General features: G+C 46.2%; 2 protein-coding genes across 2 annotated transcripts; both read right to left on the reverse strand.

Annotated features, from left to right (window-relative positions):
- Window positions 1-289: 289 nt before the first annotated feature.
- LOC119406877 (carbohydrate sulfotransferase 6-like) lies at window positions 290-13,657 on the reverse strand. Its single transcript, XM_037673646.1, has 4 exons — window positions 13,545-13,657; window positions 11,626-12,503; window positions 9,363-9,611; window positions 290-1,013 (listed from the first exon to the last, which is right to left on the reverse strand). The coding sequence occupies exons 1-4, from the start codon at window positions 13,576-13,578 to the stop codon at window positions 744-746; spliced, it is 1,431 nt and encodes a 476-aa protein (XP_037529574.1). The 5' UTR covers window positions 13,579-13,657; the 3' UTR covers window positions 290-743.
- A 3,976-nt stretch (window positions 13,658-17,633) lies between these two features.
- Window positions 17,634-24,621, reverse strand: LOC125760041 (uncharacterized). The gene is made up of 2 exons (XM_049419632.1): window positions 23,783-24,621; window positions 17,634-17,999 (listed from the first exon to the last, which is right to left on the reverse strand). Exons 1-2 carry the CDS (start codon window positions 24,540-24,542, stop codon window positions 17,665-17,667), a joined length of 1,095 nt encoding a protein of 364 aa, XP_049275589.1. The 5' UTR covers window positions 24,543-24,621; the 3' UTR covers window positions 17,634-17,664.
- Between the last annotated feature and the right edge of the window lie 2,492 nt (window positions 24,622-27,113).

Raw genomic sequence — 27,113 nt, forward strand, 5'->3', positions numbered from 1 at the left:
TCAATCCGGGGGTGCAGACTACGTAAAGCCAGGGCCAAAGGGGCGTGCTGCCTGTGCCGGGGGGCACTAAAGGTCGAATCACCAGGCGTCGGCTCAGTCCCCAGGATGCCCTTTTCCCTGGACACGGCAAGGCCACGCACGTATAGGCGTGGGAGGGGGTCGAAATCCCCCGTTGGCTCGAGTCCGTGGTGACGCTTCTCACCAAACGCTTGCTCGCGCAGACGCCCCTGCGCCCATGTAACGATCCAATTTGTTGCTATCGATTCATTGCTAGGCCCTTGCGGCGATACTGTGACATTACTTTATTCAGAGCAACCGTACCAGAATAATAAAAAAAATTCTAGAGAGCGACCTGCGACACCACAACGAGAATATCCTAGTAGCCTAATATGGGCATTAAGGTCGCCTGGTAAATGCTTGCTTGACGGAACTGACCGACGTGTACTTCAGGTTCCTGAAGTTGTTGACTCTGAACCCTTAAGTTATTCACTCCGAACGTCAGAATTATTAATTGCTGGAGTTTCACCTCCCAAAACCACGATATGATTACGAGGCACGTCGTAGTAGGGGACTCCGTATTGATTTTGACCACCAGGGGTTCCTTGAATAATTAAGTACGCGAGTGCTCTTTCTACTTCCACCCCCATCGAAATGGGGCTGCCATGGCCACGAATCAAACAGGTTCGCCAGAACTTAGCAGCACAACACATAACGTGGAAAGCTACCAGTGTGGGTAGCGAACGTCAGAGTTCGTAACCCAGCCTTTTGATCACGTGGGCACAGGCCGTGTTGATGTGCAAAGCGTCCTCGGGCCTGATTTGTCGCTTCCAAGCGTTGACCACGTCTTTGGAGTTTCTGGAGGTAGCGTACGCGTCGCGTTGTACTTTGACGTTTGTCTCGTGGGTGTGGGAATCGATGAACTGTCTAACTGACGTTGTCAAAGGCAGTCCGAGTGCGTTGTACATCTCCGAGGTAACGTTTAGCGTGTTCAGAGCAAGGTCTTCCAAACGCACCTGTGAAAGCAAGAACCAGTCGAATGTGCACGTTAAACGATATTTAACATTAGAATAACATAATACTACAAGAAGGAAAGAAGTGTTAATTTTAAGGGCTCGTTTTTCTTTGTTATACACAATATGAATGAGCACTCACAGTCAATAATTCCAAAGAACTACAAGTAAACTTCTCGAATTATCAATCTTAAAAAAAAACGCGTCGACAATACTTCGACAGATGCGTCACAGTATTTTTTTGTTCTTTTTTTTATTCCTATAATTCACGATGTCAATGTATAATGCCTCTCGCTTTGTTAATTGTTGTTTTCAATGCGCAGAATGCAAGTGCACATGCCTGTGTTTAATTTTGTCTATTAGTGTAAATGCCTGTGTTCGCTGTATGTCTCTATTTTGTAACGTATTTCATGACCATATCTTCTTTTTTTTTCGCTTGAATTTCAGCATTTATGTGTATGCTATTTCATTGTATGTGTTTTCCACTCCTGTAAAAACCCCAGCTTGGGGTTGACAGTATTAATAAACAAACAAAACAAACAAACAACCTCTCTTCAAGGATAGTATGTTCGATGTTTCTGTGTCAACATTAACGTGACTTTTTGGGAATTGTCTGAAGCATACCGTGCAGGATTCAGATGAACTATATGCGCCGAGCCGGACGTTACTTGTGCAAGAAATTTCAATAAAGGTTGAAATCCGTAATAAGATCTTGCTTTCTCAGTAACTGCTCTCGCACAAAAATGACAACTTTTGAAGCTGAAAATCATATTTATTAGCTATGGTCACTGCTCAGTAGGGCGATGCGATATCTCATTCGATGACCTATTATCCACAGCTCACGCGGGCAGCTTCATGCAGAGCATCATGGCGACGCTAAGAATTAGCCTATCATCTTCATCGGCCTGACTGTGCCTGACTAAGCCTTACTAGCAGAAGAAAGGCCTTCCAATGTATCGCCAGTTAACCCGCTAACGTGCTTGCTGCGGCCACGGTACGACAGCGAACTTCCTAATCTCATCTGTTTCTCTTAATGAGAAGCAGTTACCTTGCCTTCCGCGCTACATGCCCGGCCCATGTCCGTTCATGATAGCGACTAACATGTCCTGAGCACCCTTTTGTTCTCTGACCCACACTGCTCTGTTTTGTCTCTTGAGGCTACACCTGTCATTTTTCTTTGCATGGCTCGCTGCGTCGTCCAAAATTTCAACTGAACACTTTTCGCAAGTCTCCAGGCTTGCGCTCCGTAGGTGATGCCGCTGTTAAATACTTTTCTCTTGAGGGGTACTGTCAAATTACCATTCATGATCTAAGAATGCCTGCCGAATGAGTTGATGATATATGGTGCCTATTGGCGCAAGGGCCATTTGATGGCCAAAGAGCGCCATGACATGATAACGAAACTGAACAATGGTCATGTTACCTGGCTCTATAGGGGCCTTAAATTCCTCGCGCTAAAGGCGGGTAAAACATATATGTAATAAAATCATGAGAGTGACGTGAAGCATGGGCATGGAGAATGAATGGCAAGTAGTCATGATGGTAAAACAATAGCGATATGGTGGGAGCACGAATGCCTCCTCAAGGCCTTTTAGATCAAAGGCAGGGAGCCAGGTGCTTTCTCTAGTATAGCTAGAGCACAACCTCTTTTCAGAGGTCGTGCTACGGATTCCCTGGGTATATGACGTGAAAGCTATCCACGTCTTTAAAAAACGCGAACAGTGACTGATGTTTAAAAACGGGTTCCCTACCGACGAACATTGGTGGGTGTAGTGGTAATTGTTGCCGGTAGGGTAGTAGGAAGTGCTGTTTTCTAAGCGTTTCTAGTTCCTTACACTGTATTAAAATGTGAATTACAGTTAGTGTTTCACCACATCTCTCACACATGGGTGGATCATCACCGGATAGAAGGTGTGAGTGTGTACTGTGTGTGTGTCCTATTCTTATCCTGGTAAGTGTTACTTCTGTGCGGCGTGACTTTGTTACTGACGGCAATACGCGATATGTGGCTTGATGAGACGAAGTTTATTTTGTGTTTGCCTGTCCCACGACCGCTGCCAGTGGTCCCTGAGCTTTCTTTTAGGGAATGGTTTTAGGTCGAGTGAAGGGACAGCTATGGATGTATTCGCGGCAGCGTTTTCTTGGGCAGACGCAGCTAGTTGGTCCGCCAACACATTTTTCCCGATTTCGCGGTGCCCTGGCACCCAGCACAGTACAACATGTTGTTTTAGTGTGTAGAGCGTGCATAATAGGGAGTCAAGGGACACAAGGACATGATTTTTATGTTTGTTCAACGTATTTAAAGCTTTTACAACGCTCGGAGAATCCCTGTATATGACTGCACATGTTAATTTTAATTCTTTAATGTGTTGAACGGCCACAAGTATCGCGTAAGCTTCTGCGGTGAATATACTTTAATTAGGGTGCAGAATACCGGAGTCGGAAAAGGACGGACCAACGGCTGCATATGACACACCGGTGTGAGACTTTGAAGCATCCGTAAAGAATGCAGGACAGGTGTATTTTTGCTGCAGTTTGAGAAAGTGAGTACGTATGTGTGCAATAGGTGCGTGTTTCGTTACTTCTACAAAGGGAACGTCACAGTCTATGAGCTGCCACTGCCACGGCGGCAGATATGCAGCGGGGGCCATCAAACGGCGTTCATGAAGTAGCACACCCGTTTCCTCAGCAAGGGCCCTCACACGAAGTGAGTAGGGCTGTCTCACCGAAGGACGATTGTTAAACAGGGCAGAACTGGACAAATCATTGACGGTAGAGTGTGCGGGGTGTTCTTTGTCTGCGTTCACTTTTAGGTGATATAAAAAGGACATGCAAGATCTATGCAGGTGGAGCGACCACTCGTTGCATTCAACGTAGAGGCTTTCTACGGGGCTCGTTCGAAATGCGCCCGTAGAAAGGCGAATGCCCAGATGGTGAACAGGGTCACGCATCTTCAAGGCGCTTGGTGTCGCAGACTGATAAACAACGGCCCCGTAATCTAGGCGCGTGCGAATGAGGCTTCTGTATAGATTCATCAGGCACTTGCTGTCACTGCCCCATGCAGTGCGTGACAGCACTTTTAGGATGTTCATTGTTTTCATACACTTGTTTTTTATGTGCTTTATCCGTGATATAAAGGTGAGTTTTGAGTCCAGTATTAGGCCTAGGAATTTATGTTCCGCGTCTACAGGTAGTCGCTGGCCATACAAGGCAATTTCGGGATTTGGGTGGAGGCCTCTCTTTCTAGAAAAGAGGACACAGGTGCTTTTTTGTGGACTTAACCTGAACCCGTTTTCGTCTGCCCATTTAGACACCTTGTTCAGACAGAGCTGAACATGCCGCTCACACATAGCAATATTGCAAGACCTAAAACCGACCTGGACATCATCCACATATGTGGAATAGAATATGTTATGTGGGATGCAGAGAGGCAAGGAATTCATTTTAGGGGCGAAGCTCCTTAAGGCGGCACCCGTTCGTCCCTCGTAGTGGTCGTAGTAGTGAGTAACAAGTCTTACGCTTTGACCTCCAAGGTGGTGCCGGTGGGAGATTTCTCCTGTGCGTTGTTGAACAATAAAAAATTCGCAGCGTGCGCGTTAACTAAAAGCCGAATTCTTCTGTCTCTCATTCCCCATTAGCAGCCATTGGCATGTTCCAGTAGGAAACGTTAGTAGAAGTAGAAGTGTAAGTGTTAGCTAAAAGCCGACTTCTTCTGTCTCTCATTGCCATTAGCAGCCATTGTTTACCTCCAAGGTAGTGCCTGGTGAGATTTCTCCTGTGCGTGATTAAACAATAAAAATTTTGTTCAAAACGCCGTTGATTGATGAAATAAACCAACGAAAGACGCCAGATGTTTTGTAAAAGCAGAACGAAAGAACGCCAGATGTTTTTCTTAAAGTGTAGTAGTAGTAGGGTAGTAGTTGCATGTAGCCACCTCGCCCGATCGTCAACGGGCGAGGTGGACCGGCAACGGCGCGAGGACCCTGCCGTACGAGAGTTAAATCACACTAAAAGACATACTTTGCGGGCGATACACTCTAGTGAGCTTTCAACTTTTCGTCTTAGTGTACATGATAAAGAAATTATTTCTACGAAAAACGCAAGGCACACCTTGAGCAATATGTTTGGTTTTGGGACGCTAAATGGAACCATGAGGCGATGCGAAGCCGGAGCACTTGCACGATCGCGTTCCGTTGGCTTTCGTTGGGCATGCTACCGACCTGGCGTCGTGGAACGCGCGTCCTGTCTTCCCTCTAGCCTTGCCTTTAATTCGCACAGGGCGAGCGGGGAATGCGGTCGCTCTTGGCGCTCTTTCGCTCGGGAGTGGACTTCTTCCTTGCATTTCACCGATCACAAGTGATAATGAAGGGACCACGTAAACCAACAGTACAATAAAAGTTTGATGTTTAATATATACACGATGTTTCACACTCTTTATATTATGTACTGGGCGCATTTCACGGAAGAGTTTCACGGTTTACAGATGATTCCCTCCGTAGCTTCGCCCCACTCATCATCATTCACCCCGTGGATATGCTGTGATTTTTTTTATAATAAAAAGGGCGCAACTCAGCACACCACCCTGTGGTACACCAGTTTCCTGCACAAATGGTCGCGATAATACATTACCCACTCGAACACGAAATGTACGATTGGACAAGTAACTTTCAATTATTGTTAACATCGTACCTCGTATACCTAACTGTGAGAGGTCTCTCAGTATTCCAAACCGCCATGTTGTGTCGTATGCTTTTTCCATGTCAAGGAATACTGAGAGAAAAAACTGCTTATGTGCAAATGCTTCGCGGATTGCAGACTCAATGCGGATTAAGTGGTCGGTTGTTGATCGACCTTGTCGAAATCCTCACTGGTATGAATCTAGTAATTTTTTTGTTTCGACAAAGTGTATTAACCGGCAGTTGATCATTTTTTCAAAGACTTTGCATAGGCAACTTGTCAGCCGATGGGCCTGTAACTTGTGACAGACGATGGATCTTTTCCCTGTTTCAGAACATGGATCACGATAGCCTCTTTCCAGGAAAGGGATAACGCCGGAAAACCATATGGTATTGTACAGGGAAAGCAGTGTTTTTAGTGTTTCATGGGATAAGTGTTTCACCATATTGTATACAATACGATCAGAGCCTGGGGCAGGTTCGGTGCAGAAGCTCAGTGCTGCCTGCAGCTCTGCTAAGCAGAACGGTTCATTGTATGCTTCATTATTTATTGATTTTCTTTCCAACCTTTCTCTTTCCACTCTAGTTTTGTACCTTTGAAAGGTTTTGGAATAGTGTGTAGAACTGGATACGTGTTGGATGTGTGCTCCCAGAGAGTCAGCTTGATCTTCCAGGCTTTCACCCTGGGTGTCAACTAAGGGTAAGGAATAAGCTGGCTGACCTCGAACTTTCTTAACGCTATTCCATGCCTTGGCCTCATCTCTATAGGAGTTAACACGCGATATGAACCTCTCCCAGCTGTCTCTTCTGGCCGGCCGGCACGTCCTCCGTCCTTGAGATTAGATCTGTTTAAAATTGAAGAGGTTTTCTGCTGTGGGGGATTCGCGCAGACGCCCTCACGCTTTATTCTGTTTCTTTCGAGCCTCGCGGCACTCGTCGTTCCACCAGGGCACACGACGTTTGCCTGTCGCCCTGGTTACTTCAGGTATACATTTAGAAGCGGCATTGGTAATAAAAGCGGTAAAAACCTCTATAGCAGCGTCAATACTTAAAGGAGCCGTATCCGCCCACGAGACATTAGTAGTGTTGTGAAACTCCTCCCAGTTGGCTCTGTCAAGGTTCCACCGAGGGGCCTGGGGTGGAGATTCGTTCTGTCTTTGTGGTTGGAGGAATATTGGGATGTGGTCACTCCCATAAGGGTTTCTAACCACTTCCCAGTTAAAATCAAGTAAAATAGATGCAGAGATGATGCTAAGATCAATGGATGAATACGATTTATTTGCGAGGCTAAAAAACGTGGGTTCTTTTTTGTTGGGTAGACACGCGCCCGTAGAAAACAGAAAATTCTCTATGAGGCGGCCTCGCGCGTCGGTGCGAGAGTCGCCCCACAGGCCGCTGTGAGCATTAAATTCGCCGAGAACGAGGTAAGGCTCGGGCAACTCATCAATAAAAGATTGAAATTCGTGTTTGTGTAGCTGGTAGTGTGGGGGTATGTATACTGAGCAGATAGTGATGAGTTTATTTGCAATTATAGCTCGAACGGCTACTGCTTCCAGTGCCGTTTGGAGCGGAAAGTGCTGACATGCTACGTTTTTGTCTAGTATGATGGCCCCGCCGCCATCATACTAGACACACCGCCAGATGATGCGAGAGCATTCTGGCGGTCTTTCCTAAAAACAACATAATGATGGAGGAAATTTGTCTGTGTAGGATTAAGGTGTGTCTCCTGTACACACAGCACCTTTGGACGAAATGTGGTGAGGAGTTCTTGTATATCGTCAAGATTGTGTAAAAGTCCTCTAGCATTCCATTGTAATATGTGGTCCATTTTGAATGTCTGTGTGTGTGCTGTGTCGCAATGGAAGGAGAGTCACTTATTTTAGAGAGCTTTTGCCAGGCCCTGTGATTAGCGTTTTGTCTTTTTTGGAGCGGTCGAGGGATGCTCGCCGCTCCATCGGCGCAGCTTGCTCCGATGGACCAGTAGTGTCCATCGCCTCTTGAGAGGCGACAGACAGTCGCTCTACCGAGCGCTGTTTGCGTACTGTAGACTGCCAGAGCTTGTGGAGGCCACTGGTGTGGACTGAGTGACAGTGGGCAGGGCAGCGCTGGCTGCTCCCGCCGTAGGGGCGAGTGGCGTTAGCTTCGGCACGCTAGGCGTGGTCCGGGCAACTGCCAAGGGCCTTAGTGGTGCCGCCCCTTGTTGCCCCACTTCGGCGAAGGATGTTTTCAGTGGGAATGACGATGCAATCCGTTGTCTTGCTTCGCGGAATGATATATTCTCCTTTACCTTTATAGTGATTATTTCTTCTTCTTTCTTCCAGGTCGGGGAAGCTCTGGAGTATGCGGGGTGACTGCCCTCGCAGTTTGCACAATGGACCTCCTCATTCCTGCAATCGTCAGTACTGTGGCCGGTGGTGCCACACTTAGCGCAAATAAGCTGCCCTCGGCAACTCTGCGATCCATGACCAAATCTCTGGCACTTGAAGCAGCGCCTCGGGTTAGGGATACACGGTCGGACATGAAGTTTCACATAGCCGGTTTCAAGAGTCTCGGGTAGTGTAGTTGAAGTGGAGGTAATTATTAGATGCTTCGTTGCAATTTCGGTGTTGTTCCGTCTGATTTTGATTCGTTGAAAAAGAATTACACCTTAGTCTCTCCATCCGTCGATGAGTTCGTCTTCGTTCAATGTCATCAAGTCTTCGTCCGACACTACGCCTTTCACTGTGTTCATCGTTCGATGTGGACTTACAGATACAGGTATGTTATCAAAAGCTACTAGGTGTGCGAGTTTGTTGAACTGTACGTTGTCTTTTAGTTCGAGCAGCAGATCCCCTTTTGCCATCCTTGTGGCTTTGTAACCGGCTCCAATCGTCTCTTTTAGGCTCTTGGCCACTAGGAATGGTCAAATAGCTCTAGCTTTTGTCGTTGGTTGCTCACAGTGAATCACATGAAATTTCGGGAATGTTTCTTTGCTTTTGGGAGCGAAGAGTGTCGTTGCGTCGGTGCGTACCCTTTTCGGGGCACGATCGGTTGAAGAAGGGTTGAAGATTCCCATAAGAAAGTAATTTGTTCGGAAACGGCGCCTACCAGCCACCACGGAGCCCAACAAGGGGACGTCGCAGAACGTGTGAACAAGTCTGCGCAACGCCAATAGTGTGCCGTTCCTATAACCAAATATGGTTTACCGTAGGTAGGATAGCCACACAAGGTTAACCCTTGCCGCCAGGAAAAGTGGAAGTAAATGGAAGAGAGCAGAGGACAGGAAAGAATAAAAGTGAGAGGTAAAGACGAAGATGAGGGGAGAGAGAGACAGGAAGAGGCGACTGCCGATTTCCCCTGGGTGGGTCAGCCCAGGGGTGCCGTCTACGTGAAGCCGGGGCCAAAGGGGCGTGTTGCCTCTGCCGGGGGGCCTTAACGGTCCAATCACCCGGCGTCGGCTCAACCCCCAGGATCTACTTTTCCCCGGACACGGCAAAGCCACGCACGGCAAGGCGTGGGAGGCGGTCGAAACCCCCCCCCCCGTTAGCTCGGGTCCGTGGTGTCGCTACACACCAAACGCCTGCGTGCGCAGATGCCCCTGCGGGGTGCCGAATGAGTTCCACTTCATTCTTACTCCTCTAGATAACTGACCCATATTTGCTATTGCTGTGGTGGCAATTACGCTTTAGTGTCTCACCTGTATCGCCCGACCGGGAAACCCCCGGCTAATATTCTCGAAGATGTCTAGGTCGTGCTTCATATCGTTGCAAAGCATGGTGGCGCTGGCACATCTAGGACGACACCACTTGCGTCGCTGACGTGACAGCCAGATGGCGCGCGGGTCGCGTACTAAGTGTACCACCCTGAGTTCTTCCGCAGCCGCCATCGGCCCATCCAGTAAATAACGCCGTACGGTATCCATTCCGATGCGCACCACTTTCATAACCTGCGCAGATACATGAGAGATTGAAATTATTCAATATAGCAAACAGAATGACCCTTAGCTAAATGATTAAAATATTCTGTACCGGTTGAAAGGACATGTGGGTCTTAAATTTGCCGTATGTACTCCATTGTTTCTTTTAATCAATAAAAGCATTTCCATGAGCTAAAAGAGCGTTCTCAGAAAGTAACAAGGAGCGGTTAAGTGGCGCGTCTTGCTACTCATGTTATCGCGAGATATAAGGAGCTGTGAAGTTCTACTCTGCGCTGTTCATATTATCGTAGGATATCAAAGGCATTCACGTGCAAGGTCGAACTTCAAAACCTTTCCACATGCAAAATAGCGTCGATGTTTGCGTCTGCTGTGCGACTGCTGCATTTATCCCATAAAAAATCCAGATCTATTTACAGTAAATTTACATGAAATTTGTCATAGTAGTTTTGGGCTTTTTTCCCTGTCACACTTCCGTTGTTTTTGGGCCTATTACTACACGACTTTCTCTGGCGGTGTTTGGCACCTCATGAGCAAGGAACTTGAGGAGAAATTTCAGTGGATCCCATTCCACGTAGGATGTTAGGAAAATGTTGATGCTCTTGCACACGAAGCACTACCATGTGCTCCAATATTCGGAGCTCCAAAGCTGTTGCAGGACACAGAGGACGCATTAGGCATCACGTTAGGGTGACCGGCAAAACTTAGTATCGAGGCTATGAAATTTATGAAGTTACGCGTGAAGGAACAACTTTTCTGCACTGTAACCCACAAGAACTAACTTTGTACGCACCACACTTCACTGTGTAAAATGGGCGACGCGCTTTCCCAATTAGTGCCTGCTTTGGGAAGCGAGTGGCATCAAGCAATATATCTAGCCACACGTGGCCTGACGTAGGAATGCCTCCAAAAGAGTCAATTTTTAAAAATTTTATAGTTGTGCCCTAGACTGAGCAAAATTTGGTGTCAGAGACACACGAACAAGTATGATTCATGTAGAAATTGTGGCAGCGAACGATGAAAGGGTCCATAGATACAACGATCGGGTCGCGTGGTTGGCTACGCTCTAGGCCTGTTGTTCAAAGGTGGCGAAGGCGGCTTAATTAGAGACCTGGGAAGGACACCAGCAAGCGCGTCCCTGTCACATTGCGGATTGTGGCGTACAGAATGGCTACGATTCACCATAGAGGTCGAGGTATTGTCCCAGCCGAAGTGTCGTCGCAGACAGAGCGTAAAGCCGACACGTAAGCCTTCGCACAGAATTAGTAAGGTCCTACATACTGGAAGTAGGAAGGTCCTACATACTGGACGTCCTCTTCCACTGAAAATACCGCGGCATTTAAGAACGCTTACCGACTGCATATTGCCTTTCTACAAGAGGCAGCCGTTATCAACCATTGGTGAGAGGCCCTTGCCATTAACGAATCTAAGGCTCTGGCAGAGCAGTTGCCAGCTATTTATGCCAGGCTAATCCAGTCTGTTGCAATAGCACTGCCGCCACCACCACCGAAAACACGAGCAGACTTGTCATGTAATCTCCCGCTACCATTTTGGAATGTGAAGGCGATATGCGTGACTCAAGGGTCTCTTATGCATTCGCCTAAGGTGACTCGAAGGCGAAAGCTATCTTCTTCTTCATTTTATTCACAGTCTATGCACTGATACATCGATGCCCCCCTCCGTAAACTCCTTGCGCCTAGCGTGGTATTGAACTGCCTCCAGGATCGAAGGCATTGCAACATTTCCGCATCTCACCTGGTTTTTCACTGCCTCCGTGATCGGCCAACCTTTCACCAAGTGATCATGTCGTGTGATGAAGTCATCACACGACATGAACAATTCGGCGACATAGTGACGTCGTAATGACGTCATATGGTGACGTCGTTACGTCATGAGGATTTTTTTGCTTCACTCGTGTTGATGCCACCGAAGGTCAATTGCGCGCTTGTTGAGGCATCAAAGTCTTGCGCCTTAAAACGAAAAATTAAAGAAATCGTCTGCAGCGTATTCTGCCAGCTAGGCTTACCTGCATCGGCGCCGCCTTGCAGACAGCGTTGAGAAACTCGGGATCAAGACAGACCCGTTTGATGCCCTTGCACACGCTCCACAGGTAAGTGTTCTGTCTAAAGGGGTGCGGGTACTTTATGCCCAGCCGAAGGTGGTCCAAATGTTTGGCGAAATCACAGCCGAAGAAATCCGTGATGTAATCGAGCCCTCGAAGGGCCTCTCTGCCGTACAGCCGGGGACCTACGGGCAACGTCCTTAGTGGCTCGAAGTGGTAGAACGTCCGTGGATTCGCCGAGAGTAGCTGACCCAGGAAGGAGGATCCCGAACGGAAGTAGGCGACTTCCAGTATCCTCTCCACTTTCGAGCGTTTTTGTTGAGGGTCGGTGTCTGCGAATTGCTTCAGTAGCACGGCTTTCATGGGCTTCGTAATGTTAGTGCCAAAGGAGTAGTTTGTCTTGCTCCATGAGGCTGCGGACTTCGCTGTAGTATTAGCATCATCGTGTGCACTATAATTGACTAGATGTTTCATTAAGAAGGTTTCTGTAACATTAGCACCGATCGGGGCTGCAGCTGTCGTGCTTGTCTCTGCCCTTTTCGACGCCTTTGTAGTTTGGATCGCCGAGGCATGTTCTTGAACGACCTCGGTCACACGTTCGGGTTGCGTCGAAGGCGGGGTTGAGCTTGCGAGAGCGGCGACGGAAGTCGTTATGTTTTTCAATTTTACTTTTTCCGTATGTTGATGACGGGAATGTCCATCAGCGGCACTGCTGTGACCTATGGTGTATGTAGCGATGTTCCAAGAAGGCAACAGTGAGCTGTGCTTCATTCTGTTGCAGATGATGTAGATCGTCGTCACCACTAGGACTGCAGCCAGCAGCCACAACAGTCGGATACATGCTGAAATCAGAAAGCGCCGTTAGAAACTTGGTCATCAGATCAGACAGTCTTACTACAGCGGCTATCAGAGTCACATGCTGCAATGCCGATGAACAAAATTAGCTTAGCTATAAAATTGCTGTTTAAGTGCGCTCAAATTCTAGCAAGGTAATGTGACGTATCACTTCCTAACGGGGAATGAAATTGGGGGGTTTATCTTCGGCCCAGCACAGCTTGGTTTATCACGAATGTTTACTGTAAGAAAATGTGTTACAGTGAACATTAACACCCCGAGTATATCCTTAATGTCTGTGAAACTGGCAAACGGCCCGATAATTCCACTACTTGCAAGTTCTCTGAAAAACCGCATATGAAAGAAGTAAGACTCACTTTCTCTTCTAGTGGAAGACGTGTTCACGATCAATCTCGACAGTTTTCTGTCGAGGTTGATACGTACATATAGTGATGATTGATTGGTATATATAGTGTTCCTACATATGCACGCGCACACTTTGTTTAAAGAAAATGTTATCACGCTTATGAAGCTCCCGTCTATAATGGTAAATATTGTGTTCACAGTGCTGTGGCCACTCTGTCACCGGGCGCGTTGGCCGTTTTAATCCAACAATTCATCAACGCAAACTCCGATAACAAGCGTGCAAGGGTATGAGTGCTCGGCTGGTCTGCTGCAAATACACAGTGCGTGACCACGTCCGTCTGGTTAAAGTACACGCTTGCCGCCGCAGACATACAGCCCAGCCTCCGGCACCTCCCAATGAGCCTTTTGCGCGACAGAGACGGCCGGCACGTTTCATGTCCGTTAAAGCCCCGATTTGCTGAAGCAATCACGCACATTCAATCGCAGATGGAACATACGAAACGCCGGGCAGTGTTATCATTTCGGACTTTGTACAGAACATGACGGCGACGCCGACTGCACGATTGTACCGGGAGCGTCCGTGTAATTATTAACGCAGTGCAGGGAGAAGAAGCAAGCGTGAGGAATGAATAGAGACATCAACGTGGAACGTTATGTGGGATGAAGGTTAACGAGGGACTCACCTTTTGCACGGGCCTTGCTGTATCCGCTTGCCATGGACGCAATCCACGCAGTCAGAGAGCTTCTTTCTTAACAGCCGCTTTGCGCTGATACAAATCATACGACTAGATACGAAGGAGCTTTGCATGTATGGCCGAATCTGGAGAGAAAAGAAGGTGAACATTCAAGTCGCGCTTATTACGGCAAACGTTTAATACACGGCATGTGAGCTGCTCTTTTAAAACAAAAAGCCGTCACATGTCGCCCCGGCTCGTTTCCGAAACAAATTTATAAGCCTGCAAATGTCATCGCGTTGACGACGTTGGCGAAAAGTTGAAATCAAAACACCAACAGTTAGGAAGTATTGGTTACAATGTTGTTTCGAAACCGGTGGAGAGAAGCTGTAAAATAACAATATAATAGTAAGAATTTTTTTTTAATTAGCGCAGCCTATACCAAGTTGCCCAAGGCTGGGTCACAGCAGAGCTGCTGGGCACCTTGGTGGCCCTGCTTTGCTAAGCTTTGCCCTCTCCCCTATCTCTTTCCCACCCCTTGCTATACCATACTGTACACGGCTATGCTTGCTCTCTCCTATAACGCGTATGTCCTACAGACATTGGGCAAATCCTGCAACTCACCCTGCTGGTCCACTAAATCTTAGGGGACCATACGGGCGGCAAACACCAATTAGGGGCCGCACGTTTCAGCTCCTCTTGTCAACGATCTGTACCGAGCGCTCGGGTGGGTATTGAACCCGTGTAGGTACATGGTGATGGTAATTTTCTATCTACGACACACGATAAAGCCCGTCCATAACAGCTCTGCTCTAAAAGATTGACGCATTTCTTTAACGATGCGTTCGTAGTTCTCAGTGGAATACATGAGCGTAAGAAACTGTCATCCGTACATCACATCCAAAGCAGCCGCCTCGGAATATTTCTAATTTAAGTCTGGAAACGTCCTATGTAAGTTCAGGAAACTCAGTTGCAAAACCCAACATTTGAGATTTTTATATTCGACAGCGAGTGTTCAGTATACATTTATCGATGAAACCGCTTATTTGCTAAATAATTACCTCATGCACTACTTACGTACTTGAGAATACCTTGACGTTATCTCGGAATAAAGCAGGAGTTAAGAAGATAGTTAATTCAGTTCTTTATGGCGCAATAGGAGCTGCGGCTATGCTGCGCCAGGCACAAGGGGATAGGTAATGAACGGTGAAATGATGTCGTTTACAGCTTATTCAAAAAGTCACGTGCTCTTAAAAAGTTCAGCACAGCAGACAAGGGTACAAGGCAGTGGGTAGACAGGGGGGGGGGTGCACACCACGCCCGTGCCCCCCCACCCCCCAAAAAAATGTCTGCCTACGCTACTGGTACAAGGGGATCATCTCTAAGTAGAGCAGGGTGGTTAGGCGTCTGTTGTTTGTATAGGTGGCCGAAATATTGTCTCTGCATAGCAGTGTGGGGACGTGTGAGTAGGATGTGTACAACTGTTAAGGGTTCTTGACATTTTATTGCGATAGCAATTATATGGACACTCGGTGGATTGTTGCGGTCGCCGTCAGGTCACGGATATGCATATGTATGTATATATAATTAAAACCAACAAAGAAAAATAAATCACAAGAAAAACAATGTCGAAACCGGGATCCGAACCTGCGACCATTCGCTCTTCAGCGCGCCGCTTCAAACATCTCGGCCACGCGCCACCGTTTGTGTAGAATACTAACGGCCAGCTATTTATATACAGCATTTAACGCTGGTGGTATGCAGATCTCGGAGGTGCTTTCGCGTGTGCAGTACCAGCCGCGAGATTGCCCGCAGGGCGCACTTTAAAGCAAGGCTTCTAGATTTTGCTTCTGTTTGAAAACTGCCCTTGAAACGTGCACTAAAAAGTGACCCATTTCTGCGCCCACCCGCGATGTGGAATGCCGGCTAAATAATGCGTCGAACGCCACCGCGGGGCAGGAGAGGTGGGGGGCCACTCCACGCGCCGAAGTTTTCAAGAAAAGAAAAATATCTCAGTGCGTTGGGTTGTAGCGCGCCGCTCGAACACGAATAAGTAACTGGGACAGTTAGTTCGCGCTCGAACCTGTGTGTAACTGTGCGTTCCTTTCGAGCGTCATTCGTTGTGTTTGAGAATCGCAGCGCGCTGCAAGTGTCGAGCTGTTGCCGTTGTTAGTTCGTGGTCATGCTGTGAGTGTTATTTTTGTGAGTCCTTTGCGCTTGATGGGCGCGCTGCATATATCGAGCTGCTTGGTGTTCTTCTTGTAATTTTTTAATTTGTTGCTATCGCATTCATTGCTTCGCCTTTGCGGCGAAACTGTGACTTTTTCACAGGTTGTCTGTTCGTCGTTTGTGAGTAAAAAGTTGTGTGCCAGGTGTGTGTGTCCAATTCGGAGTCGGCATAAAATGACCTCAACAAATCGTTCTTGGTGCCGACAGCTCTTCCATTCTCCATGTACGGGTTTTACTAGGTGGAGCTTAATATTTGCGTACGAGTCTTTTTGCTACTGCCATTTGTCAAACGAAGCTGTACGATTTATTCGCTGGCTGTCTTTTAAAGGAATTTTCGTTTTTGTAACTGTTTTGAGTGAAGATAAGCAGGCATATTTATCTACTTTTTCGTTGCCAGGTATCCCAGCATGGCTTGGTACTTATAGAAACGTAGAAACGGCCTCGCTATTTCCAACAATCATATTTAAAATATCGCCAACTAAGGGTTCACATTCAGATTTCATAGGTGGAGCTTTTAGTGCACTTAACGAGTCAGTGTATATCATCGCCTTCTTTTGTTTCCCGGCGGTCATATTTCGAACTGCTTCATACAAGGCATAGACTTCTTACTATCACGTATTCTTATATAAAATTAATCCGAAAGTTAGTCTCAGTAACATAAAGAAGTGCTCAGGAGGCTTCAGGAGGGGGTGGCCTTCAAACCGATCAACTGTTCTCTCAACTAGGTGCTAAGTGTCCGTATTGCTTTGTTACTGTTACAGTGATGCAAGCAGATACATACTCTCTTATACGAAGATGTCAAGGGTTACAGTCGGAACGCTGCCGTCACCTCCTGCAAGCGGGCCTTCCCTACAGTGACACCACTGGATGCATTACAACAGATTTCACAAGGCACTGCTTCACTTCATAGACAACTGTGGTCTTACGACCGTCATCTAATACATATATGCACACAAAATAATATGCCTTAAGAGAAAGTCCATGTCGCAATAAAGAAGTATGACTGGCATTTGACTTGCCAAATGTTCTTGACCCCCCGGCAGGGACAACAACGAAAATAAATGACATAAATTTTAGGTCAGGCGGCCCCGTGACGCGAATTTCCCGCAGGGTAAGTGACCTCCCAATCGAATATGTACTTCGTTGTGCCGAGCATCTGGCCGGATGCGTGCTTGTACCTATTACACCAGCAGGTGCACCGAGGCAGCAATGGTCGGCCTCCTGTAGCGGTGGTGGGTGCTCGACTATTTCACGAAGGCTGTGGTGGGTTAAAGGGGCACTGACATATCATTTCAAGCTCGATATGTGTCCTTCATTCGATTGTTCGGTATGCATAAGTATTTTTGACCAAGTTTGAATGGCGTCCGTCACCTGGAAGTTATTTTATTTCGAGGGCAAAGAGCGTACGAAAGCTCAAAGGGGTTTTCATCATCCTGCGACATCGACACTACTGTGACGTGTATGGTGTGGCGCATACCATCCTGAGTGACGATGCACTAGTAGCGATGACGTCCACGATTCGAGTATTTTCATCGTGGCGCCGACGCCTGGAAACTTGATTAGTGGAGTTTATTGGCGCAAGGGCCAGATGTGGCCAAAGAGCGCCAGAGCGATGATAATGAACTGTGCGTTACGCAGTGTGGATAAAACAGATGTGACGTGGCTGTAAATGGGCTTAAAAACAGTCGCTGTAAGTGCGTAAGATATACATAGAGTAAAATTATGGCAATAACAAATGATGTGTGCCATGGAGACATAAAATTCAAAAAATGATACGAATATCAAATAAAAACTTGGCGTGGAGCACTAGTGCCTCAGCAGAGCCCTTAAAACAAGGGCATGGAGGCATGGGCTCATTGAAAGCTGCTATCATAGCGGCGTCTTCTGGACAGAGGATGCGCTATGAACTTGTTGGGCTAAAAACATTCAATACTACATCTTTTAAAAAGCCAAGGACTGGCTTTGCGTCAAAAAGCGGCTCTTCGCCGAGAAACATAATAGGATGTAGAGGAAGATGATAGCGGTATGCTAAAGGAAAACATTTCTTTCTCTCTCTTTCAGCTTCCGGACACTCCAGGAGGACGTGAAGGACGGTCAACCTCTCGCCACATCTACCACATGTAGGAGGTTCATCGCCAGTCAGCAGAAAGCTATGGGTACCATATGTGTGTCCTATTCTGAGGCGACAGAATAGGAGATCAGTTCGCCGTGTTCTCGTAGCGGAGGGCCAGTAACCTAACTGCGGCTTAATCAAGTGAAGCTTATTATTTATTTCTGTGTCCCACAAGCGTTGCCAGTGGCTTCGCAGTTTCTCACGTAGGAAGGGTTTTAGACCTGTTGCAGGGACAGGAGCGGTAGGGTTAATAGCGCGCAATATAATTGACGTGGCCATTTGGTCAGCTAACACATTGCCCTCGATGCTTCTATGTCAGGTACCCAGCAAATAGTAACATGCTGGTTAGACATATACGCTGTACACAGCACGGAATACAGCTCAATTATTACCGGCTTTCTGAACCTAAAAAATCCGGCAGATCCCACGCACTGTGGGAATCGATGTAATGCGAAGCAGCCAGCAAAGAGCTGCATACATCGCCTTGTTTGTCTTTGAGCCAAATGAAATCATTCATGCCATGGCATCCAGTGCACCATATATCGCATGTTTGCCATGCACGCATCCATGCACAATCTACTATACACCATGCCAATGAAACGCATATTCTGGTATATACAATGCATGACCTGCCGTTTATGTTCATCACGCACTCGTGTCATACGATACCAATTTTGGTATATATCCAGTTAACAAAACGGCCGGAAGCGCACCATGACAGTGGCATGTAAATCATACCGTACATGACATGCATAACATGATTCGCATGTTAAGACCTCTCATTTATGTTCGTCATAGAGTCGCGTCGCGCAATACCAATTTTGGTGTATATCAAGCTAGCGAAACGGCCGCGAATGCACAATGAGCGCGGCATGTAAATCATGACATACATGACATCATGTCACGGATTTCATGTTACCACCTGTTATTCATGTTCGCCATACAGTCGCGTCGCGCAATGCCAATTTTAGTATATACCAAGCTAGGAAAACGGCCGCGAGTGTATATCCGGAGTGTGGCTCAATTGCAAATAATGTCGTACATGACCTGCATGCCACGATTTCCATGTTACCACCTCTCATTTACGTACGTCATGCAGTCGCGTCGCGCAATACCAATTTTGGTGTATGTCAAGCAAGCGAAACGGCCACGAGTGCGTCATGAGCATGGCATGTAAATCATGTCGTGCATGTCATGCATGTCATGATTTTCATGTTACCACGGCTCATTTACGTTCGCCATACAGTCGCTTCGCGCAATACCAATTTTGGTGTATATCAAGCTAGCGAAGCGGCCGCGAATGCATCATGCGTGTGGCATGTAAATCATGACATACATGACATGCATGTCATGGTTTTCATCTTACCAACTGTTATTCATGTTCATCATACAGTTACATCGCGCAATACCAGTTTTGGTGTATATCAAGCTAGCGAAACGGCCACAAGTGCGCCATGAGCATGGCATGTAAATCATGTCGTACATGCCATTATTTTCATGTTACCACCTTTCATTTACGTTCGTCATACAGTCGCGTCGCGCAATACCAATTTTGGTGTATATCAAGCTTGCGAAGCGGCCGCGAATGCATAATGAGCGTGGCATGTAAATCATGACATACAAGACAGGCATGTCATGGTTTTCATCTTACGAACTGTTATTCATGTTCTTCATACAGTCACATCGCGCAATACCAATTTTGGTGTATATCAATCTACTGCAACGGCCGCTAGTGCACCATGAGCGTGGCATGTAAATCAGGTCGAGCATGACTTGCATGTCATGATTTTCATGTTACCGCCTCTCACTTCCGTTCGTCATACAGTCGTGTCGCGCAATACCAATTTTGGTGTATATCATGCAAGCGAAACGGCCGCGAATGCACCAGAGCGTGGCATGTAAATCATGACATACATGTCATGGATGTCATGGTTTTCATGCTACCACGTGTCAGGTATGTTTGTCATACAGGAATGTCTCGTCATACCAGTTTTCGTATATATCCCTTCATTCAAACGGGCGCGAGCGCCCCGAGGCCATGTCATGTAAATCATGCTGCACATGACATGCGCGTCATGATTTGCATGTTAGGACCTGTAATTATGTTCGTCATGAACTCTTGTGACGCCGCACCAATTTTGGTATATATGAAATTAACGGAACGGCCACAAGAGGCCAAGGGCCGTGGTATGTAAATCATGCTCTTCATGACATGCGTGTCATGATTTTCATGATATGACCTGTCATTTATGTTCGTAATAAGGCCATGTTATGACACACCAATTTTGGTATACATCCGATTAACGAAACGGCCGCGAGAGCACAAAGTCGTAGGCGGCTAGATAGATAGATAGATAGATAGATACGCTCAAAGTCGCAGAAGTTCGCTAAGAAATGCTTCGCATTTAAAAGTGATCTTAATGCATTTACGACGCTTAACGAGTCTGTAAATATAATTGATTTTTGTATCTTTGATTTCCGTATATGCTTCACAGCCGACAATACTGCATAACCCTCAGCCGTAAAGATACTTGTTTCCGGGTGCAGTACACCGGATTCCGAAAAGGATGGTCCGACGGCTGCATAAGCCACCCCTGCATGCGACTTAGAAGAGTCGGTATAAAACTCTACGCATGAGTAGTTGGACTGGAGTTCTCCGAAATGCATTTTAATATGTTCTTCTGGTGCGTGTTTAGTGATCTCGACAAATGAGGTGTCACAATGTATAAGCTGCCACTGCCACGGCGGTAAAAGTTTCGCTGTGGGCATAGGACAAAGTTATAGCAGTGGAACATCCATTTCCTCACTTAAGTTTCTCACACGCAAAGAGAACGGCTTTCTCACTGCGGGTCGATTATGGAAGAGGGCGGCAGCGGTCATATCGTTTATAGTTGAATAAGAAGGATGTTTGATGTTTGCGCGTACCTTTATAAAATATGTGAAACTACTATAGGATCGCTGTAGGTGAAGTGACCACTGATTCGACTCTACATAGAGGCTCTGGATCGGACTTGTCCTGAAAGCACTGGTTGCAAGTAGGATACCCAGATGGTGAACGGGGTCTAAGATTTTTAATGCACTTGGCGTTGCGGAATGATAAATTATAGAGGCATAATCAAGGCGCGACCAGACAAGACTTTTGTACAACTTCAAGAGGCACTTTCGATCACTACCCCATGTTGTACGTGATAGAAGCTTTAGGACGTTCAACGCTCTCAGACATTTCATTTTTACATATTTAATATGGGGTATAAACGTGAGCTTAGAATCTAAAGTGGTTCCCGGGAATATATGCTCGCTGCTCACAGAGAGTTGGTCTCCCTTGATCGCAATACTTCGTAGTGGCATTACCCCTCGTTTGTTGGAGAAAAGTACGCAAGTACACTTCTGGGTGTTTATTTTAAAGCCATTCTCATCCGCCCATTTAGAGAATTTATTCATTCCAAGCTGCACCTGTCGTTCGCAGATAGACATATTGCATGATTTGAAACTCATTTGCACATCATCAACATACACGGAATAAAACATCGCGCTTCGAATTACTGACCGCAGAGAGTTCATTTTTACAAGAAAGAGTGCGCAACTAAGCACGCCCCCTTGCGGGACACCAGTCTCTTGGGTGAATGATCTAGAGAGAGCATTTCCCACTTTTACGCAAAAGGTTCGGTTAGACAGATAACTTTCAATTGTGTTTAACATGTTCCCATGGATGCCCATGGCGGCAAGATGGCGTAGAATCCCGTATCGCCATGTGGTATCGTACGCTTTCTCTAAGTCTAGGAATACCGAAAGTACAAACTGCCTATGAATAAACGCATCTCTAATGTATGTCTCTATGCGAACAAGGTGGTCTATTGTCCACCTCCCCTCTCTGAAACCACACTGAAGGGGGTCTAGTATACTGTTACTTTCTAGAAAGTGAATTAAGCGCTGGTTTAACATTTTCTCATATAGTTTGCATAGACAGCTTGTTAACGCTATTGGCCTGTAGATGGCGGCTAAGGACGGGTCTTTGCCTTGTTTAAGTACCGGGATGACTATCGCTTCTTTCCATAACAATGGAATATACCCAGCTGCCCAGATAGTATTGTAGAGAGTTAGGAGTGTTTTTAGTGCTTCGGGGTGAAGATACTTGATCATTTCGTACATTATGCGATCGCCACCTGGCGCCGAGTTGTTGCAGCACGCAAGAGATGCCTTAAGTTCAGCTAATGTAAATGGGCAGTTGTAAGCCTCACTGGATGGACGTTTACATTTAAGGGGCTGCCGCTCTTCGCGTTCTTTGAATCTTAAGAACGTTTCTGTATAGTGTGATGCACTTGAGACATATTCAAAGTGTTCGCCTAGGCAGTCCGCCTGCTCCTCCAGGCTCTCACCTCGGCTACTTACCAACGGTAGGGGGTGTGACTCCCGACCCATTAACTTGTTTACACTATTTCAAACCTCCGTTTCAACGGTGTAAGAATTTATACCGGAGTTGTACCTATTACAACTTTCTTTCTTTGCAAGACGACGCGTTCTTCTGGCTTGTGACTTAACCTGTTTGAAATTGACGAGGTTTTCAGCCGTTGGGTAATTTCGGAGTAATCTCCAAGCTTTATTTTGACTATTGCGCGCTTTCCGACAATCGTCGTTCCACCATGGGATGCGACGTTTATTAGTCATTCCGTTGGTTTGCTTAATACATTTCACTGCAGTCTCAATAATAAAACCTGTTAGGTATGCCACAGCATCGTCTATATTAAAATCAGCAATGTCATCTCCATCTAAACATGTGTTTTTTCGGAACAGTTCCCAGTTGGCTGACTTGGTGTTCCAACGAGGAAAGTCAGGCGAGCATGTATCTTCTTTTGTTAACTTCTACATAATCGGGAAGTGGTCACTCCCAAGGGGGTTATTGAGAACGGACCACTCCATATATGGAATTAGTGTACTCGAGACAATACTTATGTCTATAGAAGAGTATGTGTTGTGTGTAGTGCTATAATACGTTGGTTCTTTTTTGTTAAGTAAACATGCGCCTGACGAAAACAGAAAGTGTTCTATTAGGCGTCCTCGTGCATCCAAACGGGAGTCGCCCCATAGGGGATTATGTGCGTTTAGATTACCAACGACTATATATGGCGGAGGAAGTTCATCAATGAAGCTTTGGAATTGTGTCTTCGAAAGTTAATAGCACGGAGGAATGTTAATAGAAGTAATTTTTAGTAGCTTACCGATTGATTGATTAGTGGTGTTTATTGGCGCAAGGGCCAGATGTGGCCAAAGAGCGCCAGAGCGATGATAATGAACTGTGCATTACGCAGTGTGGATAAAACAGATGTGACGTGGCTGTAAATGGGCCTAAAAAGAGTCGCTGTAAGTGCGTAAGATATACATAAAGTAAAATTATGGCAATAACAAATGATGTGTGCTATGGAGACATAAAATTCATTAAAAATAATACGAATATCAAATAAAAACTTGACGTGGAGCACTAGTGCCTCGGCAGAGCCCTTAAAACAAGGGCATGGAGGCATGGGCTCATTGAAAGCTGCTATCACAGCGGCATCTTCTGGACAGAGGATGCGCTATGAACTTGTTGGGCTACAAATATTCAATACTACTTCTTTTAAAAAGCCAAGGACTGATTTTGCGTCAAAAAACGGCTCTTCGCCGAGAAACATAATAGGGTGTAGAGGAAGATGATAGCGGTATGCTAAAGGAAAATATTTCTTTCTCTCTCTTTCAGCTTCCGGACACTGCAGGAGGACGTGGAGGACGGTCAGCCTCTCGCCACATCTACCACATGTAGGAGGTTCATCGCCAGTCAGCAGAAAGCTATGGGTACCATATGTGTGCCCTATTCTGAGGCGACAGAATAGGACGTCAGTTCGCCGTGTTCTCGTAGTGATGGGCCAGTAACCTAACTGCGGCTTAATCAAGTGAAGCTTATTATTTATTTCTGTGTCCCACAAGCGTTGCCAGTGGCTTCGCAGTTTCTTACGTAGGAAGGGTTTTAGATCTGTTGCAGGGACAGTAGCGGTAGGGTTAATAGCGCGCAATATAATTGACGTGGCCATTTGGTCAGCTAACACATTGCCCTCGATGCTTCTATGGCCAGGTACCCAGCAAATAGTAACATGCTGGTTGGACATATACGCTGTACACAGAACGGAATACAACTCAATTATTACCGGGTTTCTGAATCTAAAAAGTGATTTTAATGCATTTACGACGCTTAACGAGTCTGTGAATATAACTGATTTTTGTATGTTTGACTTCCGTATATGCTTCACAGCCGACAATAGTGCATAACCCTCAGCCGTAAAGATACTTGTTTCCGGGTGCAGCACACCGGATTCCGAGAAGGATGGTCCGACGGCTGCATAAGCCACCCCTGCATGCGACTTAGAAGCGTCGGTATAAAACTCTACGCATGAGTAGTTGGACTGGAGTTGTCGGAAATGCATTTTAATATGTGCTTCTGGTGCGTGTTTAGTGATCTCGACAAATGAGGTGTCACAATGTATAAGCTGCCACTGCCACGGCGGTAAAAGTTTCGCTGTGGGCATAGGACAAAGTTCTAGCAGTGGAACATCCATTTCCTCACTTAAGTTTCTCACACGCAAAGAGAACGGCTTTCTTGCTGCGGGTCGATTATGGAAGAGGGTGGCAGCGGTCATATCGTTTATAGTTGAATAAGAAGGATGTTTGATGTTTGCGCGTACCTTTATAAAATATGTGAAGCTACAACAGGATCGCTGTAGGTGAAGTGGCCACTGATTCGACTCCACATAGAGGCTTTGGATCGGACTTGTCCTGAAAGCACCGGTTGCAAAGTCGGATACCCAGATGGTGGACGGGGTCTAGGATTTTTAATGCACTTGGCGTTGCGGAATGATAAATTATAGAGGCATAATCAAGGCGCGACCAGACAAGACTTTTGTACAACTTCAAGAGGCACTTTCGGTCACTACCCCATGTTGTACGTGATAGAAGCTTTAGGACATTCATCGCTTTCAGACATTTCATTTTTACATATTTAATATGGGGTATAAACGTGAGCTTAGAATCTAAAGTGGTTCCTAGGAATTTATGCTCGCTGCTCACAGAGAGTTGGTCTCCCTTGATCGCAATACTTGGTAGTGGCATTACCCCTCGTTTGTTGGAGAAAAGTACGCAAATACTATTCTGGGTGTTTATTTTAAAGCCATTCTCATCCGCCCATTTAGAGAATTTATTCATTCCAAGCTCCATTTGCCGTTCGCAGATAGATATATTGCATGATTTGAAACTCATCTGCACATCATCAACGTACACGGAATAAAACATCGCGTTTGGAATTACTGACTGCAGAGAGTTCATTTTTACAAGAAAGAGTGTGCAACTAAGCACGCCTCCTTGCGGAACACCAGTCTCTTGGGTGAATGATCTAGAGAGAGCATTTCCCACTTTTACGCGAAAGGTTCGGTTAGACAGATAACTTTCAATTGCGTTTAACATGTTCCCATGGATGCCCATGGCGGCAAGATCGCGTAGAATCCCGAATCGCCATGTGGTATCGTACGCTTTCTCTAAGTCTAGGAATACCGAAAGTACAAACTGTCTATGAATAAATGCATCTCTAATGTATGTCTCTATGCGAACAAGGTGGTCTATTGTCGACCTCCCCTCTCTGAAACCACACTGAAGGGGGTCTAGTATACTGTTACTTTCTAGAAAGTGAATTAAGCGCCGGTTTAACATTTTCTCATATAGTTTGCATAGACAGCTTGTTAACGCTATTGGCCTGTAGATGGCGGCTAAGGACGGGTCTTTGCCTTGTTTAAGTACCGGGATGACTATCGCTTCTTTCAATAACAATGGAATATACCCAGCTGCCCAGATAGTATTGTAGAGAGTTAGGAGTGTTTTTAGTGCTTCGGGGTGAAGATACTTGATCATTTCGTACATTATGCGATCGCCACCTGGCGCCGAGTTGTTGCAGCACGCAAGAGATGCCTTAAGTTCAGCTAATGTAAATAGGCAGTTGTAAGCCTCACTGGATGGACGTTTACATTTAAGGGGCTGCCGCTCTTCGCGTTCTTTGAATCTTAAGAACGTTTCTGTATAGTGTGATGCACTTGAGACATATTCAAAGTGTTCGCCTAGGCAGTCCGCCTGCTCCTCCAGGCTCTCACCTCGGCTACTTACTAAGGGTAGGGGGTGTGACTCCCGACCCATTAACTTGTTTACTCTATTCCAAACCTTCGTTTCGTCGGTGTAAGAATTTATACCGGATATGTACCTATTCCAACTTTCTTTCTTTGCAAGACGACGCGTTCTTCTGGCTTGTGACTTAACCTGTTTGAAATTGTCGATGTTTTCAGCCGTTGGGTAATTTCGGAGTAATCTCCAAGCTTTATTTTGACTATTGCGCGCTTTCCGACAATCGTCGTTCCACCATGGGATGCGACGCTTCCGTTAGATTGCTTAATACATTTCACTGCAGCGTCAATAATAAAACCTGTTAGGTATGCCACAGCATCGTCTATATTAAAATCAGCAATGTCATCTCCGTCTAAAAATGTGTTTTCTCGGAATAGTTCCCAGTTGGCTGACTTGGTGTTCCAACGAGGAAAGTCAGGCGAGCATGTATCTTCTTTTGTTAACTTCAACATAATCGGGAAGTGGTCACTCCCAAAGGGGTTCTTGAGAACGGACCACTCCAGATATGGAATTAGTGTACTCGAGACAATACTTAGGTCTATAGAAGAGTATGTGTTGTGTGTAGTGCTATAATACGTTGGTTCTTTTTTGTTCAGTAAACATGCGCCTGACGAAAACAGAAAGTGTTCTATTAGGCGTCCTCGCGCATCCAAACGGGAGTCGCCCCATAGGGGATTATGTGCGTTTAGATCACCAACGACTATATATGGCGGAGGAAGTTCATCAATGAAGCTTTGAAATTGTGTCTTCGAAAGTTGATAGCACGGAGGAATGTAAATAGAAATAATTGTTAATAGCTTACCGAACAGCACTTCTCGGACAGCAACTGCCTCAAGAGAAGTTCGGAGATTTAATTGCTTACAGGCAACACCTTTATCAACTATTATAGCGACACCGCCCGACGAGGCGGCAGCGTCGTCACGGTCTTTGCGGAAGATGGCATATTGCTTTAGAAAGTTCGTTTGTGTGGACTTGAGATGTGTTTCCTGAACACACAGCACCTTTGGAGTATGTTTATTAAGAAGTTCTCTAATATCATCAAGATT

This window comes from Rhipicephalus sanguineus, chromosome 10 (assembly GCF_013339695.2).
Source record: "Rhipicephalus sanguineus isolate Rsan-2018 chromosome 10, BIME_Rsan_1.4, whole genome shotgun sequence".
Taxonomy (NCBI): domain Eukaryota; kingdom Metazoa; phylum Arthropoda; class Arachnida; order Ixodida; family Ixodidae; genus Rhipicephalus; species Rhipicephalus sanguineus.

Coding starts and splice junctions, on each gene's coding strand:
- LOC125760041 (XM_049419632.1), bottom strand. CDS start 24,542: ATGACCGCTGCCACCCTCTTCCATAATCGACCCGCAGCAAGAAAGCCG. Junction 18,000..23,782: donor CTTGATTAAGCCGCAGTTAG/GTTACTGGCCCA, acceptor AGCCGCAGTTAG/GTTACTGGCCCTCCGCTACG.
- LOC119406877 (XM_037673646.1), bottom strand. CDS start 13,578: ATGGCAAGCGGATACAGCAAGGCCCGTGCAAAAG. Junction 12,504..13,544: donor CAGCAAGGCCCGTGCAAAAG/GTGAGTCCCTCG, acceptor TTCTGATTTCAG/CATGTATCCGACTGTTGTGG. Junction 9,612..11,625: donor GCAAGGCGGCGCCGATGCAG/GTAAGCCTAGCT, acceptor GTATCTGCGCAG/GTTATGAAAGTGGTGCGCAT.